Source organism: Chelonia mydas, chromosome 9 (genome assembly GCF_015237465.2).
Source record: "Chelonia mydas isolate rCheMyd1 chromosome 9, rCheMyd1.pri.v2, whole genome shotgun sequence".
NCBI classification, from domain to species: Eukaryota; Metazoa; Chordata; order Testudines; family Cheloniidae; genus Chelonia; species Chelonia mydas.
The window spans coordinates 4,189,949-4,207,761 of NC_057855.1; the positions used below are offsets into that span (position 1 = coordinate 4,189,949).

General features: G+C 54.1%; 1 protein-coding gene across 4 annotated transcripts in view; it reads right to left on the bottom strand.

Annotated features, from left to right (window-relative positions):
- The window catches only part of TPRG1 (tumor protein p63 regulated 1), a 118,820-nt gene that overhangs the window by 33,598 nt on the left and 67,409 nt on the right, over positions 1–17,813 (bottom strand). For all 4 annotated transcript variants that reach the window (XM_043522800.1, XM_043522799.1, XM_043522803.1 and 1 more), the window contains one exon: positions 11,162–11,338. In XM_043522800.1, the coding sequence (XP_043378735.1) occupies positions 11,162–11,338 (177 nt within the window). The remainder of the gene's footprint in view (positions 1–11,161; positions 11,339–17,813) is intronic.

Sequence of the window (17,813 nt, forward strand, 5' to 3'; positions counted from 1 at the left end):
TACACCACCCCTTCACTCTCTCCTCCCTACAAATCTTTTTCTTCTTTCATATGGCTTCAAAACAGCACGTCAGATGTCCAAGTCTAGGCTGACAACCCAGCTGGTGGCTTCAGCTGACGTAGAGCGGATGGCTCATTTGGGACCTTTGAGTGGCGAGGTGTTCCACCGTTTGAAGTCCCTTCCTGCAGGACTGATAGCATTGCATCTTGTTCCTCACTTCTGGAGAAGGTAGGTGCAGCTGCTGTGTGATGTGCAGATTGTGAGCTCTCTGGGTCTGGGACAGGGTCTTTTGTCTTTGTTACATGTGAAATGGAGCCCTGATTCATGACCAGGGTTCTCAGGTGTAACTGGAATACTAATGGGCTCTGTACTGCACTAACTGCAGAAGAGGGCACTGACAACCTGGAGAGGAGCCAGGAGAATGGCGATGAAAATGCTGATAACCCTGTTCTCTTCCTTTTTTTCCCTTGTGGGAGAGTTTACATCCTTCACAGGCTGGGCCCAGCGATTCAGCAGGCACACCAAGTGTTCTGCTCTGTCCCAGCTCAGTCATGAGACCTAGAGAGATCGGGAAGAGCTCGAGACTCCAGGGAAAGCTGTTAAGCAAGATACCGCTTGGACGCATGCTGCACCCAGATCTCATGCTCTCTCAGAGTACCAGCTGCCAAACTGCTCCCAGTGCGATCACTGCACCTGATGCGGCAGTCTGATCCAGGAGGACAATTACAGTGGAGACAGGGCTGGGCTGAGCTGATGATTGAAACGGGAGGAGAGGACAAATGACTCACTCGAAAGGAGCTGGAGTTAGGTGGAAAACTCACAGCCTGAGAGTCAGTTTAATTTTCACCTTCAATGCTGCGTACTTTAAAAAAAAAAAAAACACTACAAAGGAAGGCTGATTTTTCCCTTGCCTCGCACCTCACGTTGTAGTGTCTGACACTCACGTCTGAGGCAGGGCAGAGTCAGGCCTGCGGTGCCCGGGAGAGGGGTTGGGAGGGGGGTGGAGGCGTCAGTTCAGTAACCCGGGGTTGCATCGCGCCTGGCAGGCACAGCCCACATGCAGAACACCGCCCAGAGCTGCCTGGGGAGCAGAAGAGCATGCAAACAGCTACACCCCTTGAACATACTTGGCACCTATCCCCCTCCATGCAGCCGGTCAATGCATGACGAGGTGCAACCTCCACTTAATTAAACAGCCCCTTAGCTCGAGCCCTGTGAGCCGAGTCGGCTGGCACAGGCCAGCCCCAGGTTTTTAACTGCCGTATAGACATACGTGAAGAATCAAGAAACGTGGGTTTTAAGCCCATCTCTGCCCCAACTCGCTGTGTGATCTGGGGCAAGTTGCACCAGTTCCCCGTGCCTCAGTTTACCCATCTGTATTTATCGGGGATAAACACACCAACATTCTTGAAGCCCTTGGAGATGTACAAATGGAGAGAGCTAAATAATTGCTACTTATCAATATGCTTGTTAATTTCCCATCTGCTCTGCAAGCAACTGCCCATGTACAGGCAGGCGGGAGCTGGCTAGCCTGCAATGTGAAAAACCAACAGGCAGACACAGCCTGTTGACCTGTACCTCCATCGCCATGGTTACTAGGCTTAGGTGCCATTCACCTTATGTTTTGAAAATTGAAGAGCTGGGTGAGGCTCTATAAAGGGGACCTACGTATGTCCATGGGGGGGGAGGCCAAAACCCAACCCTGGAGCTCTGGGATGTGATACTTCAATATAGGAGCTTTGCCTACTGGGGACCAGAGCTCCAGGGCCCAAAGATGGAGGACAACATCTGCCATTGGCTCCATGTTGGGTGCATTTCAGTACCTCGAGTAAGTTACTAGTCGAGTCCCAGCTGGGTAGACCCCGAGTGATAGCAAAATATTCCTGCCGAGGACATAAAATGGACGAAGCTGTGACAGGTTTGGCTCTGTCTCCCTCCTTTGCCCGAAATAACAGGATTGTGGCATTTGGGATACTCCCACCTCAGGACCGCCAGCGCCTGCCCTGGCAATCCCGGCATGCATTCAGCCCTGTCATCACGCCTGGCTGGGCATCAGTGGTGGACAGCACCCCACCCTGAGAAAACATGGGGCATTCTTGGCACTTCGCCCCTTGAGGCAAGGTCATCAGAAACTATGAAGAATTCTTTGCCTGCCCTATCGGCCGTGGTATGCAGGGGAACATGATCCTCGTCGGAGCAGGAGCTGAACTCGGTGAGGGCTGATCATTGCACGAGCCCTTCTTGGCAGGGTCCAGATACACGAGGGAGTCACGGGGTGGCCACGAATCTAGGTGCGCAGGTGGGACTCAGCCAAAACTCATGAGAAGAGATGCTGGGCTCCAACCGGGCATACTCAGGCCCTCTCCTGACATCCTGCACTCCCACAAATAGAAGAGACACTGCAGAGTCTGCCTGGAGGCCTCGCTCCAGCTCGGTTCTGCATAGGAATGATGGAACACAGACCCCCTCACCACTGCCAGCGTGCTTTGCCCACCTGTGGCGAGGGCACTGGGCTGAGGCAACATGGGGTCTGTTCCCAGCTCAGCCAAACACACCCCTGTGTGACGCCAGGCAGGTCACATCCCCACTCCGGGCCTCAATTCCCTCTTTGCAAAGTGGGGACACAGTGACCCTTCCCCACCCATGAGGAGATGGTCACGAACACTGATAAGGTGTCCTGGTACCAAGGCAATGGCTCTGCCCCCTTGGCGTGGATACCAGGAGTAGAATGGGACGGTTCGCTCATGACGCCCCTCACTGGTCTCTTCAGGGGTTTGCAGATCCCCTCAGACCATGCAGATATGGGGGAGGCAAAGACGCCACATCTCCACGCTTGCTCTGTGACTCCCTCAGCCCCATGAATGCGGATTGTCGCTGCAACGGGGGCCCAGTGGGAAAGATAACACAGGCCCAGGTTGTAGTGAATCTCTGTGGTGAGGATGGGGGACACACCAATGTGTGCTGCCCCATCCCTAGCCCTTCTCCCTACACAGCATCCTCCCTGGGGGCTCAAAGGAAGGGGGAACAATGCCATGGAACTGCTCGGGCCCTGCCTCCATGACACAACCTGGGGGCATGATCCCCAGGAGCAATGAGTTGTCTCTCTCAAGCAGTACAGCCAGCTGGGATGACCTGCTGCCTCGCTGGACCCCTTGGCTCCGATTCGGAGAAAAGCTCCCCAAAGCGGGGAAGGCCAGGGTGAGCCCCACAGTGAAAATGGTAGCTTCTTATTTTATACCCTGCTAGTGTATAGGAATTGCCACTCCACAGTCTGCCAACGGCCTAGGTAACCCACTTACCTGCTACAATACTGGCCAAAACCCAATGGATTCAGGGAAGCCCTAGCCCTCCTATTATGCAATTTGTGTAACCCACACACCTGGGTGTGGTGTTCTGTCCCATCTAGTGGCACCGAGACATATGAGAGAGAGAGAGAAGATTAATGAGTCTGCTCTACAGCCTTAGCTAACAGCCAGTTAGCTTTTAGCTCATACACTAAGCTCCAGAGGTCCCAGGTTTGATCCCGCCCACCGAAGACCGGGGTCTGTCGGTGTTACATTTGCACAACTCCCAGTTTCCATTGCAGGAGTGTGGCTAGGAGAAAGAGCAAAGCATGCTCTGCAGTTTGGGTTCTACCCCTAACTCTGTGTGACTTGCAAAAAGTCACTGATTCCTGTTGTGCCTCAGTTTCCCCATAAGCAGGTGGTGTCTGACCATACCTAGTACTCCCCACCTTTGTAAAGCACTTGGATGAAGAGTGGTAGCTAGGTAACCATTATTCTCTTGCCTTCACAACGAGTGCAACATGCTCAAGAACCTTATGTGATCTCTAAGCTCTTCTTAGCCTCCTGTCCACCCGTCCTTCTGCCAAAAAGCAAAGCTGGGGGCAGAGGCGTCCAATACCCCGCATCCCCCCTTTCCAACGGAAACAACTCCCCCTTCCCAGCACTGCCCCTTTGCAAACGCAAAATGCAGCACTCAGTGGCTCTTTGTTCGCTACATTCCTTGCACCACCAAAAGATACACAGGGCCTGTGACCAAACTAAATAGCCTCACGGCAAATTGAGAAGAGAAAGAAGCTCTACCCAATTTCATTGTAGCCAAGAGAACAACAAGAAGTAGCTTCCCTGCTTGTCACATTTCACTGAGCAGCAGCTCCCCCAGCACTGACCCCCCCGAGCAGCATCTTCAATACGCTCCGTCCCTGAGCTTTGCATTCTTATCTCAAACACAGCTACGGTCTAGTCCTCGCCCAGCTGTCTGCCACTCTGGTCCTTCTCCTCAGGAGTTAATAAACCAGCCAGCTGGGCAGATGATGTTTTTCTGCCTGTTCCTACTTCATGTTTAACAACTGTGCAACCTTGTGGCAATTGCCCAGCTATGTGGGGATCTAGGAATGCATGGCCCGACACCCTGTTGTGTGGGTGACTTGGCCGTGGTCTGAGGGAAAGCCGCAGGCAGGGCACAACACGGTGCTAATGCGGTGCCAGTGCGCCCACCCGTGGCGATGCGACGGAGCAGCGGCAGAGCGGCCTTGGTCTGGAGCTCAGCAACACTTGGTGTTTTCAGCTCCCAGAGGCTGGAGAGAGCCTTTTACCACCCTCTTCTCCCCATTACCTCAACCAGTTTCACGTTGCAAGCCTTGAATTCTGGGTCTCCAGAAACCCCAAAGAAACTCAATGCAGAATTCACTGCTAAGCACCAACTGTGCCCCCTGCTTTAGAATCAAACCACAAGACAGAGCATCTCACGTTTCAATCTGAAACCCTAAACTGGCCCAGGACAGCTCTACTCTAGCAAAGCTTTTGACACGGTCTCCCACAGGATTCTTGCCAGCAAGTTAAAGAAGTATGGATTGGATGAATGGACTATAAGGTGGATAGAAAGCTGACTAGATCCTCAGGCTCAATGAGTAGTTATCAACGGCTCAAAGTCTAGTTGGCAGCCAGTATCAAGCGGAGTGCCCCAGGGGTCGGTCCTGGGGCCGGTTTTGTTCAACATCTTCATTAATGATCTGGATGATGGGATGGATTGCACCGTCAGCAAGTTCGCGGATGACACTAAGATGGGGGGAGAGGTAGATATGCTGGAGGGTAGGGATAGGGTCCAGAGTGACCTAGACAAATTGGAGGATTGGGCCAAAAGGAATCTGATGAGGTTCAACAAGGTCAAGTGCAGAGTCCTGTACTTAGGACGAAAGAATCCCATGCACTGCTACAGGCTAGGGACCAAATAGCTAAGCAGCAGTTCTGCAGAAAAGGACCTGGGGATTACAGTAGACGAGAAGCTGGATATAAGTCAGCAGTGTGGCCTTGTTGCCAAGAAGGCTCACGGCATTTTGGGCTGCATTACAAGGAGCACTGCCAGCAGATCGAGGGAAGTGATTATTCCCCTCTATTTGGCACTGGTGAGGCCACATCTGGAGTATTGTGTCCAGTTTTGGGCCCCCCACTACAGAAAGGATGTGGACAAATTGGAGAGAGTCCAGTGGAGGGCAACGAAAATGATTAGGGGGCTGGAGCACATGACTTATGAGGCGAGGTTGAGGGAACTGGGCATATTTAGGTTGCAGAAGAGAAGAGTGAGGGGGAATTTGATAGCAGCTGTCAACTACCTGAAGTGTGGGATGGGGAAGGGTTCCAAAGAGGATGGAGCTCGGCTGTTCTCAGTGGTAGCAGATGACAGAACAAGGAGTAATGGTCTCAAGTTGCAGTGGGGGGAGGTCTAGGCTGCATATTAGGAAACACTATTTCACTAGGAGGTTGGTGAAGCACTGGAATGGGTTACCTAGGGAGGTGGTGGAATCTCCATCCTTAGAGGTTTTTAAGGCCCGGCTTGACAAAGCCTTGGCTGGGATGATTTAGTTGGGGATTGGTCCTGCTTTGAGCAGGGGGTTGGACTAGATGACCTCCTGAGGTCCCTTCCAACCCTGATATTCTATGATTCTATGAAGGCTCAGGAGGGAGATGGTCTCTTCTTGGGACATTCATTGTATCCACAGTTCCAGCCTGAATCGCAGCTAAGAACCAGATTGTAATTCCCTTAAGTCAAACCAGGACACAGCATTCTTCAGGGTGAAGTTCTGGCTTCTTTGAAGGGAGTTTTGCCTTTGGCTTCAATTGGGCCAGGATTTCACCCTGGCTCCCTGAGAGTTTCCTGTTCAAACTCAGGCTTTGTCTACATAGGAAATTTGGGCTGGTTTAACCTAAGGCATGAATTTAAACGGATTTAGTTCAAGTGCTGCAAACCCATGCTTGGACACTCATCTCGGTGGCAGAAGGGCCTATATGAGTGTAGTTTAAACTGATTGGGAACAGGATTAAGCTAAATTAAAGTGAAATAAGAGTGTCCACGCAGGGGGGTTTGCATTGGTTTAAATTGGATTTCAGTTAAACGGATGCAACTTTCCCATGTAGAGCAGGCCTCTGAAATGTGCAGCTGCAGAATCTAATAGTTCCTGCTCAGCCCCATATTTACAGCCCATTTCCTGCAAATAAAAGAACCCTAACACTGGGGATTCTGACTGGCGGCTGTGCAGTCTTCTGTCAAGTCCTCCTGTTCCGGATGTTCTTCTTTCGCCCTCAGCTTTCAGCACAAATGTCCTCTGGTCCAGCCTACCCTTAAACAGCCAAAAGATGGAGGGTTAGGACCAAAGCAAGCCACCAGATACAAGTGTGATCTCATCAATCAAACATGAAACCATGGCAAAAAGATAACGTTTTTTCACTAAGCCAAAGCATATCTGCTCTGCTCCGCCACCTAGTGGCACTGATTGGTGCATGTTGTAAAACTTCTGTGGGAAAATATGGGTTATACTTATTACTTGAAGTCCTGTTGATTTGGAATCAAAAGCCAAAGAGCAGACTTCTCTCACCCACCACAACTGTACAGAGCTGTATAAAACCCATGGAAGTCCCACAAGTGGTGCAGTGGCAGAGAATATCCCAATCCCCAAATGCCCTGCTAAATTCCACAGACAATCCTTGGGTATAAATTACAGCTAAGAAAACAGGAGTGGTGACACATTAAAGAAGGGGAGAGAGAGAATATTTTACTCCTTTATTCTGTCCCTTCGCATTTTAACATTTCTCCTCTTGCCTTGTGGCCCTGGGTACAGCGTCTTGCACAGATCAACAGAGCCTGACGGTAAACAGCTTCCAGCATTTCAGGTGTATTGTTTTCTTTGAGAGACTCCTGCTAAATTAGTAGCTTTAACAACACTTGTGTAAACTGCACAGCAAAATATACAGGGTCTGAGTCGGATCCCATCTATGCTAGTGTGTATCAGGCATAAGTCCACTGGCTAAATCTTCCTGCTGCATTCCGATAGAGTTTTGCCATTGACTTCAATGGACTGAGCTCTGACAAAAGTTCAGATGAATAATGCCCAGGAGGCACCTGGCCATCTCCTGAGAGCAGCTAATCTTAGTGGTAGAGCAGCTAAAATATTGGCAAAGCTAGTTCGGCAGGGGACCAGGGAAGGGATGAAACCTGCCCGTTGTTTCCCTTGGAGTTATCCACGCACTCTGCTGCATGCTCCCTGCTTCTCACAGTTAGAGTGTCTGCATGGGAGATGTCGCTGCTGAAGCAGCCGGGAAAAGGGTTTTGCGAGTGTTTCAGGCCAGCACAGTTCGAGTGAGGATTAGACCACAGATAGAGACAAGCCCAGTGGAATCCACCTGAGATGAAAGCCGATTTCGACCCGAGGAAAAGTGCTTGTGTAACCCCTCGCAGTCTGGAAGGGCTGCCAGATGAGAGCAATGATGGAACACACACTGCTTAGGTAGCAGGCCTTCTGATCCCGCCTCAGATTGGAGGCATGGTTAAAAGCCGATGCAGTCAGCTCTCAGCTAACTCTGCTTCCTCCATACACTGACCTTTAACAGCCTCATTTGGCCACATCCTCAGCTGGTGCACGCCAGCCAGGTTCCATTGACGTCAGTGCTGATTTGCACCAGTTGAGGATCCGGCCCACTGTCTGCTTTAAATGTAGTCCAAAAGAAACAGAGCTACAGGAAGTCAGCCAAATTAATTTCCTCCTTTGCCCCAAGGGAGCGAATTCGAAGGCTGGCAGTTATTTTAATTGAGCCTCAGTTACGCTATTTCTAATAACAACATTAGCTTGTATTTATTGTAGCACCTTTCAGTCACATCGATCACTAACGTGCATAGAGACACCTATAAAGCACTTTGCACAATGCCAAAATGCAGCCACCTCTGGGCCGCAGCAGTGCACAGCAACATGGCCGCAGACATGAGTCGACAGAGAGGACCCAGCCAGTGAACTTCAGCACCATAAGCACAGGCCTCTGCCACTTGAGTTGGGAGAAAATGCAGTCAGCAAGCAGCAAGCTCCTGTCCTCACAGAGGGTGACCATGGCGTGGTCACAGCCACGTGAACATGGAAGACCAGAACCCAGACAATGGAGGGGGCCATTATTACACTGTAACTCTGCCCCCATCATTCGAGGGGAAGTGTAGTGAGGAACACAGCCACCCTGGAGAAGAGGCCAGATATGACCGGCCTCTCTGGGAGGAGCAGCAGCCAGCACAGGGGAACCGTAGTGCAACAAACCCAGCCCCCCTTCCCACTTCACTGTCCCCCTGGGCCGTCACAGCCACGCCGAACTTCACCGCAACAGCTGGGAGCAAACCCAGAGCCACCTGCTCCAGTGACACAAGCCCTTCCTACCAGGGCCGAGCCAGAATCACCAGCAGCGCTAGCAGGATTGGAGTGGTGAGGGAAGCGGTTTCATTCCCTCCTCCCCCTTGCACACAGAGCCAGGCACCAGCTCAGCCTGGACGGATAATGGTGCTGAACACAGAGTCCCTCTCTTTGCAGTGAATCGGGAGCCGTGCCCCTTTCTCCTTAGTGCCGGCCCCTCTAGCTACCCTGCCAGGACACAGGGAATGTCATCTGAGCTACGGACCCCTCTGAGGGTGTCTGCCTGCCAAGGGCCTTGCTGCTCTCAGCTGGGTGGAGATCAGCAACAGCCCCTGCAAAAGAAAGGAGCAGAGCAGGTCTACGGAGCTGTAAGGAATCACTGGAGGGCAGCCTGGCATGCTATGGTTAGCCACAGCTAGGCCCCAGTGCCGGGAAACAGGCAGTGACTGGTAGCTGTGGATGCTGCCATCGAACAATGATGGAGGGTTTGGAGATTCGCTGCACCGAAAAGCTGAGTGGTCCAGCGATCAGAGAGCACTTCCGGTCAGGGCTAGGATGCGCAGTGCCCCAGCCCAGGTTATTCAACGGGCTGGGGACACCGGGAAAGCAGTAATGCTGGAAAAAACCCTCCTGGTGTAAATCAGCAAGGCTGCACTGGACTCAATAGAGTGATGCTGATTTACACCAGCTGAGGCTCTCGGGCACATTTTCTAGAGTCAGAACAGGAACTCATCACAGATGGCCCCATGCTGTAATTGCTGGACAGGGCTCCCTTTAATCAGTCCGACAGCAATGGAAACAGAGTGAATCAAAGCCACCATCCCAGCCCAAACTCTGCATCAAAGACCTGAACTCTGGCCTTTGCAAAAACAAACACCAAACAGAGCCAGTGAAGAAAAACAAGGCGCAAGGCAAGGAGCCATTAGAACAAATAAAACAGAGGCTGTTAAATGCCTGGTATGCACGATGTGTTGGAACTTGCTGCTGTCAGCCGCGTGAGCAGACATTCACATGCAACCATTCATAAGACGCACGGTAATTACCTGCTGGAGAGGCTGTATTGTGATGAGTTCTTGAAGCAGAGCATGATATCTCTAGCAACAGAATATAATGACAGTAGAGGATACAGGCATTAACCCCCACAAAGCTCAGGAAAGGTGCTGGAGGGGGTGCTCTGCTGGGAGGCTGCAGGGAGCTCTCCCATTGTTAGGTTTCAGAGTAGCAGCCGTCTCCCCCCACCCCACTCTCCTGCTGGTAATAGCTCATCTTAAGTGATCACTCTCCTTACAATGTATATTTTTTCATGGTCTGTGTGTATATATAAAATCTCCTCACTGTACTTTCCACTTTATGCATCCGATGAAGTGAGCTGTAGCTCACGAAAGCTTATGCTCAAATAAATTGGTTAGCCTCTAAGGTGCCACAAGTCCTCCTTTTCTTTCTCCCATTGTTAGTTATACTCATTTAACAGGGAGCCAAATGATCATTTAACGTGAGATTATGGCAGCTTTGTTCCCTGCAGGACTCTGACCTTTCCCCCCTTAGCTCAAGGAGAAAAGCTCGGAGCATTGTATAACTCTCTCCCAGTTGGCACCATCCAATAGGCCACCTGAGTTCAGCGCAGCCAACCCGTATTGGATTGACAGCACGGGGGTAAAAACAAGAGACCAGCTCGAAAGCGAAACGACAGAGAGTCCAGCGACACTCCGGCAGAGTTCAGACTGGAACGACGGAGAGTCCAGCGACACTCCGGCAGAGTTCAGATGTGGATCCAAACTTCACGGCTCAGGCCTGTCTCCATAAGGGGTTTGACTTTCAGAATACCGGACCTGAACACCTTGCCTCTAAGTCACAGTCAATCTCAGCAGCTCCACCAATTCTGTACTGGTGGAGGGTAGTGCCATACCCAGCGGTATGTGTCTCTGAACCAGGGATGCCTCGTCCTGGTAGTTAGGTTGTGGGACCTCCCTGTGCTACCAGTATAAGCTGAAGTCTTGGGCATGCTGTTCACTGCCTCTGGGTCTGGCTCTCTAGTCTGTGTAGGGTCGTATGCTGCCCTTATCGCTGCGGTATCTGAGCCCCTTCCAGTCATGCACGAAGTGATGTGACTAACATCCGTCACCTGGGGTTCATTCTCTCTCAGCCTCTCCCCAACTTCTGTCTTTGGGGTGTGGAGGGGGGAGCAACAGGAGACCTGGACCTCTCCCCCCCATATTCCTAGGATGAGGCTTCGCAGGATCGGATTGCCTGCCTCCTTCCCCTCCGCTCATCTGGTAACAGTATCATCCCAAAGGGTCCATCAAGTCCTACGGCTGCAATGTTTCCTCATCCCACCCCCATGTGCTGTGCCGGGAGGGATCTCCCTAGCTCACTGCCCTGGAGAGATCCCAGAACATCAGGGGGACGCAGGAAATGACAGGGGCACAACAGCTTTCAGCTCAGCAAAGGGGCCTCAATTTCCCCCCAGCCCTGCGTCTGGCTGCCGTTGGTACTCACTTGTCCAGAGACCTCTCAGGAAAGGTGAACTGGCCAAGGCAGATACGGTCGATGTAGCTCAGGGAGATCCGCTGCACCTGGACGCAGCTGAGCATTATGAAGTCATATTTGCAGACCAGGAGGGTGGTGTCTGTGATCACCACGACACGCTCCTTCTCGTTGTTCCAGTGATCTATCCTGGGGACAAAGCATAGAGTTCAGACAGCGACCCTCCAAGCCACTGAGGGAGGAGAGCGGGTTGTGCTGATTACTGAAGATCAGAGCAGGAATCCAACCTTGGTTTGCATAAATAACCAGCACTGCAATTTGAAATGGCCCAGATATGTCTACACCAGTGCCTAAGGACTATAGACCCCTGTTGGTTTAATCCCTCTTCAGTTCTGTAGGACTTTCCCATGTGGGAAAATAGAAAGCTGTTTTTTTTCTAATTTGAAATAATAATTAAAATAAAAAGAACAGTCTGCTCCCTGGCTGGGAAACCCCAGGGATCAGCTTGGGGCATGTTCGCAATCGTTACGTCTCTTGAGCGTATTGTTCACTAACTTTTACAGGAGGAATACATTTTGTGTCCACTAGGTGGCAGTGCAGACAGATGTTTTCCCCCCCTCTCCTTTAAAGCCTCTCCGAAAAGTGACCCTCCTGCTGAGAAGAGCTCATTTTAATTAATTAGCCTCTTACTCCGACTTTTCATCTTCTCGGTACGTATAGCTATAGCCAGTGGTGAGCTGGAGCCGGTTCGCGCAAACCGGTGGTTACACTTAGAAGCCGTTTTAGAACCGGTTGTTACCCCGCTTCCCTGCAGGGGGCGCTGAGGCTTTGCTGGGCTCAGGCCGCGCAGTGATGTAATTCCTCCTCCGGCCACCGGGGGCACTGCACTGCGGGAGCCGCGTGGGCTGCTGCGTGGCCCTGGGCACGAGCCCTGGTGCTGCTGCTGCGGCTCCCCTGGCCCTGGGGCTCCCGCTGCTGCCTGGGGGGTCCCCGGCTGCTCTGCTGGGCCTGGACTGCTCCGAGCCGCTCTGCCCGCGAGCCCCCACCACCCTGCCCGCAGCCAGCCCCTGCAGCCAGCCCCTGCCCTGCCTCCAGCCACCCCCACACCCCCTGCGCGCAGCCAGCCCCCGCCTCCAGCCACCCCCTGCACCCCCTGCCTGCAGCCAGCCCCCGTCTCCAGCCACCCTCTGCACCTCCTGCCCGCAGCCAGCCCCTGCCGCACCCCCTGCACCCCCTGCCCGCAGCCAGCCCCCGCCTCCAGCCGCCCCCTGCCCGCAGCCAGCCCCCGCCTCCAGCCGCCCCCTGCACCCCCTGCCCGCAGCCAGCCCCCTGCCCACAGCCTGCCCCCGTCTCCAGTCACCCCCGCACCTCCTGCCTGCAGCCAGCCCCTGCCGCACCCCCTGCACCCTCTGCCTCGAGCCACCCCCTGAACCCCCTGCCCGCAGCCAGCCCCCGCCTCCAGCCGCCCCCTGCCCGCAGCCAGCCCCCGCCCCCTGCACCCCCTGCCCGCAGCCAGCCCCCTGCCCGCAGCCAGCCCCCTGCACCCCCTGCCCGCAGCCAGCCCCCGTCTCCAGTCACCCCCGCACCTCCTGCCTGCAGCCAGCCCCTGCCGCACCCCTGCACCCACTACCTCCAGCCACCCCCTGAACCCCCTGCCTGCAGCCAGCCCGTCTCCAGCCAGTCCCGCACCCTCTGCCTGCGGCCAGCCCCTGCCGCACTCCCTGCCCTGCCTCCAGCCACCCCCTGCCCACAGCCAGCCCCCGCCTCCAGCCACCCCCTGCCAGCAGCCAACCCCCGCCTCCAGCCACCCCCGCACCCGCTGCCCGCAGCCAACCCCCGCCTCCAGCCACCCCCGCCTCCAGCCACCCCCGCACCCGCTGCCCGCAGCCAGCCCCCGCCTCCAGCCACCCCCGCCTCCAGCCACCCCCGCACCCGCTGCCCGCAGCCAGCCCCCACCTCCAGCCACCCCCTGCACTCCCCGCCTCCAGCCACCCCCGCACCTGCTGCCCGCAGCCAGAACCCCGCCTCCAGCCACCCCCTGCACCCCCTGCCTGAAGCCAGCCCCTGCCGCACTCCCTGCCCTGCCTCCAGCCACCCCCTGAACCTCCTGCCTGCAGCCAGCCCCTGCTGCACCCCCTGCCCTGCCTCCAGCCACCCCCTGAACCTCCTGCCTGCAGCCAGCCCCTGCTGCACCCCCTGCCCTGTCTCCAGCCAGCCCTGCACCCTCTTGCCTCCAGCCAACCCCGCACCCTCCTGTCTCCAGCTAGCCCTGCCCCACGCCCCTGTCTGCAGCTGGCCCCACGTCCACTGTGCCCTGCAGTTCCCAGGGCAGTAACCCTGCACACCTGCTTCAATGAGGGGGGCAGGGAGCAGCTGGGACCCACACATGTGCACACCTTAGGGTGACCAGACAGCAAGTGTGAAAAATCAGGAGGGGGTGGGCGGGAGGGGGGGTAACAGGAGCCTATCTAAGAAAAAGACCCCAAAACAAGGACTGTCCCTATAAAATCAGGACATCTGGTCCCCCTAGCGCACCCCCAGGGCGTGGAAGGGCCCCACACCTGGGAAACGGAGCTCGATTCTAGGTCAGGCCCATCTTTTTAACAAAGAACTTCAGGCAGGGTTAACGCACACCCGTGTTTTCCCGGACGGCGATTTAAGAACCAAAACACCTGACCTGTCCAGGGGACCATCAGCTTCTGGTTTTACCCCTCGCCTCAGTGGCTCCCTGCAGTCCTCATCTAGCCCCTTCCTCCAAGGGCGGACCACAGTCCGGCTTTAGGCCGCCCTCCTCATTGGTAAGTAGGTGTAAAGCGGAGGGCCCACCCGCTACTCTGGGCCCCGACCCAGGGACCCTCTGGTGGCAGCCACTTAGTGCCCTCCTCCAACTCTCCTCCTCTGCCTGCTTCCCTGGGCAACTTCCCCGTAGCCCCAGCAACTTCGCTGCCCCTTTGTGTCAGGGCCCCAGGCTGGCAGTCGTCAGCCTAGAGCTCCCCCAGCCTCTGCTGGTCTGGTCTGGTCTGGTCTGGTCCGGTCCGGTCCGGTCCGGTCCGGTGTGCTTCTCTAAGAGCCAGGTCTTCTCCCTTTGCCCTCCAGGGAGAGACTGAGCTCCTCTCTGCCCTGCAGCCTTCTTATAGGACCCAGCCTGGCCCTGATTGGCTGCTTTCAAGCCTCCACTTGACTGGCTCCCAATAAGCCCTTCCATGATTGGCTGGGTCTCTGCGTAGCCTCTCTGGCTTGCTCTAACCCCTTCCATGCCAGACTGGAGCAGCTTTGAAAAACTGCTAACAGTCTTCTTTTGTTTTTCCCCTTAGACTTGCTTCCCCTGGGATCTTACCTACCAACTCCCTGAGTTTGCTAAAGTCTGCCCTCTTGAAATCCGTTGTCTTTATTTTGCTGTTCTCCCTCCTACCATTCCTTAGAATCATGAACTCTTACCATTTCATGATCACTTTCACCCAAGCTGCCTTCCACTTTCAAATTCTCAACCAGCTCCTCCCTATTTGTCAAAATCAGGTCTAGAACAGCCTCCCTGCAGTAGCTGTCTCCACCTTCTAAAATAAAAAATGGTCTCCAATACATTCCACGGATTTATTGGATAATCTGTGCCCTTATTTTCCCAACAGATGTCTGAGTAGTTGAAGTCCCCCATCACCACCAAGTCCTGTGCTTTGCATGGTTTTGTTAGTGATGATGATGATTGTAGTTTGGATGATTTTGCAGCAGATTCTCTTTCTAGTATAGAATAAAGATGAGCTTTAAAAAAATCCCACTAAGGGATGCCACTGAAGTGCGCCCACTCCAGGGTGTGGATCCCCCAGGATTATTGTAACCAGAGGCAGGGCTAAATTAGCAGAGGAGAATTGAAGGAGGCTGAGCCAAACTACATTGTGCTGCCATCAACTGGCCACAGTAAGCAGCAAAAAACTTTGCAAAGAGAAGTTTGGTGGAAGGAGCCTGAATTTATCTAGTTGCAATTACTGAGCCAGACCTAGGAGCTTCCCAACGATCTTTGATCCTAAGGAACACTGACCACTCTCCGGTTGTCAAATACACACACCGAGGTGCTAAGGGAGACTCTGATATGACCTATTCTACTCTATATCGATTATCACCATGGTATCTGAGAGTTGAAGGGTGAGGAAATGTGCGCACACACAAAAACTCCCATTCATACAATACACACAAGAGTATCTGTTCCCTGAGCTCTCAGGAGCTCTGGAACGGACAGGTACCCTTCTCCCCCCTGTGGGGAATTCTGATGTTTGATTCATCAGGGTTAACTGACAGAATAAATTCAGAGATGCTTTTGGTCTATCAACTACATAACTAGCCCTGTCCAGAACCACTTTTAAAGACGTGTATTTAAGCCTCAGACAGAGGCCACTGATGGTCGGCAGATACTGCCCTTGATGGACAACTGATCCAATATAACAAATCATTTGCCTTGAGGCTTTACAGTGAGACGCTTAAGGACTGATTTTTAACGCTGTGGGTAATTAACTATGATGGCAACTTACCTAGGGATGTGATGAATTCTCCATCAGTTGGAACTGTTAAATCAAAATGAGGTGTCCGTTCAAAATATACACTCTATCTCCACCACAAGTTATTGGGCTCAATGAAGATATCAAGGGGTGAAGTTCTCTGGCCTGTATTACACAGGAGGTCAAACTAGATGATCACAATGATCCCTTCTGGCCTTAGAAAATGAACATCTGTGTCTCTACTGTACATAATCTCTCTACATGCTCATCCGTGCTGGAAACCGTGTAATAAAGACCAGGGTAGCCATTAGCTCAGAGCACATGCTTCCATCATAGGGAACTCACAGGAAAATGATGCATTTAATTGTTATCAGAGCCACGCACCCACTATAAATTCAGTCTGGCCACAGGAGGTATTCCCTGGATGCTGTCATGGCCCAGCCACCAGACATTACCATCCCGTCTCACACCAGGGCACCAGCAGGCCACTGTGTCGGTCCCTGGTCTAGGAGAGCTGGGAATGGCCATAGGGGAGGTGACAGAGGTGGGGGACTCAAGTGGGGGGGGTGAGGTGCCAGGAACCCCCAAAGAGAGGTCAGTCACCCACAAGGCGGGCTTAGGAGCTGAGAAATCCTGGGGATTCATGTGCCCCACACAGATACAGTGTTCTTACAGGCCCACAAAGAGACACTGACTCTTGGGGGGAAAGGACAACGCTAATACCCAGATGCAGACTCGGAGGAGTTGTCGATGGGGATGGCTGTAGATCTATTATAGAGACGCTGCTCAGTTATCCAAACACACACTCCAGAGGCCCGGAAAGGGCCAGTCCAACTCCCATGGCCGTCAAAGGAAAGGCGGCCAGTGCCCTCAGCGAATGCCTTTAACGCAGGGACATGGGCGCCGGGGCAGAGCTCAGTGTGCACCTGCCCGGTTCCCTGAGATGGTCTCTGCTGAAGGGTCAGAAGCGTTTGCGATTTCCACAGTAGTTAAGGGGAGGGGGAGGAGGATACTGACCGGTATACTAAGGCCACCTCGTGGACTGCACTTGGCAAGCTCGGGCCAGCCCCTCTGCCAGGCCAGCGCTGGGCCGTGCCGAGCTGAAGCGGGTGAGGAGGGACCGTAGCGCCACTCTGCGACCGCCCCCACCAGGCCCGCGTTGGCTGGCAGAGTTTGCTGGAGCACAACAGCCTTGGGCCACGTCCCAGACAGACAAGGACAGCCCCGGGGCAGCGAGGGGGTGATGTCAACGTGTCATGCCAGCTCTACGCCATACAGCAGTGCCTCCCCGCACCGGGGTGCATCCCCGCCCCCCGCGTCAGATCCAGCAGCCACACGGCCCCTGGCTGCTGCAAGAAGGGACAGGCCCAGAGCAGACAACGCGCAGGATGCTGCTGCAGCAGCCCGGGAGCTATTCTGTGCACACTTTGTGGCCTGAGCGAAACGGAGTCGATGCGGGAGTAAGGTGGAGGTGGCAAGCTCATCGCGGGCAGGTTGGGAATCCAGAGCCTCGGCTCAGCTTAACTCCAGTGCTCCGGATAGTGAGGAACTAGGAGCGTTTCCCACAGGCTGAAAGATGCTGTCAGCAACTCCTCATGACCGACAGCGCTTTCTGGGCTCGGGACCAGTAAGTGTGGTGGGCTGGGGGAGGAACAGGGACGTGCAGCACAGCTGTCTAGTGAGTCACAATGGGCACAGGTGACCCACTCCCTGGCAGAGCCTTCAAACCACCTACCCACTACAGTGACAGGAGAGGGCGATGGGAAGCACAGCACGTGGATCTGGCGGCTCGATTGCATGGATGGAAAAAAGCAAGAGGCGTCTCTCTCAAACACGAAGAAGAGCAGGGGGTGGGGGGTTGCAAGCTACTTGCTGCCTTTTGTGTGTGGAGGACAGCGTACGTGTGTGGTTATGTGAGAGGCACAATCGTTCCGCTCATGGGGAGCATGTCTCCCCGTCACCCCTCTGGAGGCCAGCCCCTAACTGACACAGTCTGCCCACAAGTGTGTGTGAATGTCACTGCTGTCTGCTCCCGGCTGTAACGTCAGGCCTGCTCATGATCGTGATCATATCATCCTCTAGCAGCGGCAGCCTACAGAAGAAGCAGGAACCTGAACGTTACTACAGCTAACAGCTATTCTTCTGCAGCCCAAGTATGACTGGGACCAAGCCCTATG